Here is a 1,589-nt window from a genome sequence, read left to right as displayed (position 1 = left end):
GATCAGGTCTTATAAAAGACGATTATTAGCTGTAATTGCAAACAAGGGTTATTCCACAAAATATTAAACCTAGGGGTTGAATAATAATTGACCCACACTTTTATGTTGAAAATTTATTAAAATTTAACTGAGCAACATAACTTATTGGTTTGTAAGATTTATGCATCTGTTAATAAATCCTGCTCTTGTTTGAAGTTTGCAGGCTCTAACTTATTTGCATCTTATCAAACCTGCTAAATCTGCAGGGGGTTGAAGACTACTTGTAGGCACTATATATATAAAAAACATTTTTCACACTTTCTATATATTTACTTTAACTAAAGTGTACTGTTCTATTTTCTCCAATAATTTTCATTTCTATAGAAGATCAATCACATGGATAAATCCATTATTAACCCTGAATGTTTGCAATATGAAAACGTTTCACTTTTGTGCCCCAATGACAGACCTTTTGTTGTACGAATCGGAATGTACGTCTTTCTTGTTATTTCAATAACTATCACTATCTTTGGTAATCTGGGTATCATCATTTCCATCAGTCATTTTAAGGAACTTCACTCCCCAACCAATCTCCTCATCCTTTCAATGGCTGTCACCGATTGCTCGCTTGGCCTTATAATAATGCCATACAGTATGGTAAGATCTGTGGAAAGATGCTGGCTTTTTGGAAAATTATTTTGCAAAATCCACTATAGTTTTGATTTGATGCTGAGTGTAATTTCTATTTTTCATCTTTGCTGCATTGCCGTTGATAGGTTTTATGCTGTCTGTGATCCTCTTCACTACCCCCTTAAAATAACAATCTCTACCATAAAGAAAATGGTATTCGTTTGCTGGTCTCTACCAGCTATCTTTGCATTTGGAGTTGTCATAACAAACTCTCATGTTTCTGGAGTTACTGGATATGAGCAGTTAGTGGAATGTTTTAATTTATGTCCAATTACATTTAATAAATTGTGGTCTTTGGTAATGTTTTTCACATGTTTTTTTGCTCCTGGTTCAGTTATGGTTGGTATTTACTTTAAGATATTTATAGTATCTCAAAGGCATGCAAAAATTATGAAAAGTGCATCAGCAAATATGACAGAAATCTCATCTCACATTTCCAAGCAGAAAGACCGAAAAGCTGCAAAGACATTGAGCATTGTAATGGGGGTCTTCATTATGTGTTGGTTGCCAGTCTTTATTACTATTCTGGTAGACCCTTTTCTTAACTTTTCAACTCCAGAAACATTATTTGATGCTTTCAACTGGCTTGGCTATATTAATTCCACATTAAATCCATTAATATATGGATTCTTTTATCCCTGGTTTCGAAAAGCTTTAAAATATATTGCTTTTGGCAAAATATTTGAAACTGATTCTTGTTTAGCAAAACTATCTTAAGTGGATGTAAGGAGAAGGACTGAGTGCTGTTGCGTTCCCTTCCCTGAAGACACCAATCACGTTGTTGTATTATCACGTAGTGTAATGTGAATTGTGTTCTAGTGATGGGTAGTTCGTGAGTCAGTAGTTCAAAATGAACTAATCTTCAGAGTGAACTAGTTCATGTAGTCACTATCCTGACAGATTAGTTCATTATGAACTAA

At 34.0% G+C, this 1,589-nt stretch overlaps 1 protein-coding gene across 1 annotated transcript; it reads left to right on the top strand.

Annotated features, from left to right (window-relative positions):
* The first annotated feature begins 468 nt into the window (after nt 1-468).
* Nucleotides 469-1,386, top strand: LOC142297218 (trace amine-associated receptor 3-like). Its single transcript, XM_075341479.1, has one exon. The coding sequence runs from the start codon at nt 469-471 to the stop codon at nt 1,384-1,386; it is 918 nt and encodes a 305-aa protein (XP_075197594.1).
* The last annotated feature ends 203 nt before the right edge of the window (nt 1,387-1,589 follow it).

Source organism: Anomaloglossus baeobatrachus, chromosome 3 (genome assembly GCF_048569485.1).
Source record: "Anomaloglossus baeobatrachus isolate aAnoBae1 chromosome 3, aAnoBae1.hap1, whole genome shotgun sequence".
Classification (NCBI taxonomy): Eukaryota; Metazoa; Chordata; class Amphibia; order Anura; family Aromobatidae; genus Anomaloglossus; species Anomaloglossus baeobatrachus.
Note: the sequence above shows the minus strand (reverse complement) of the source record. Positions and strands in the feature narration are given on the sequence as shown.

Coding starts and splice junctions, on each gene's coding strand:
- LOC142297218 (XM_075341479.1), top strand. CDS start 469: ATGTACGTCTTTCTTGTTATTTCAATAACTATCACTATCTTTGGTAAT.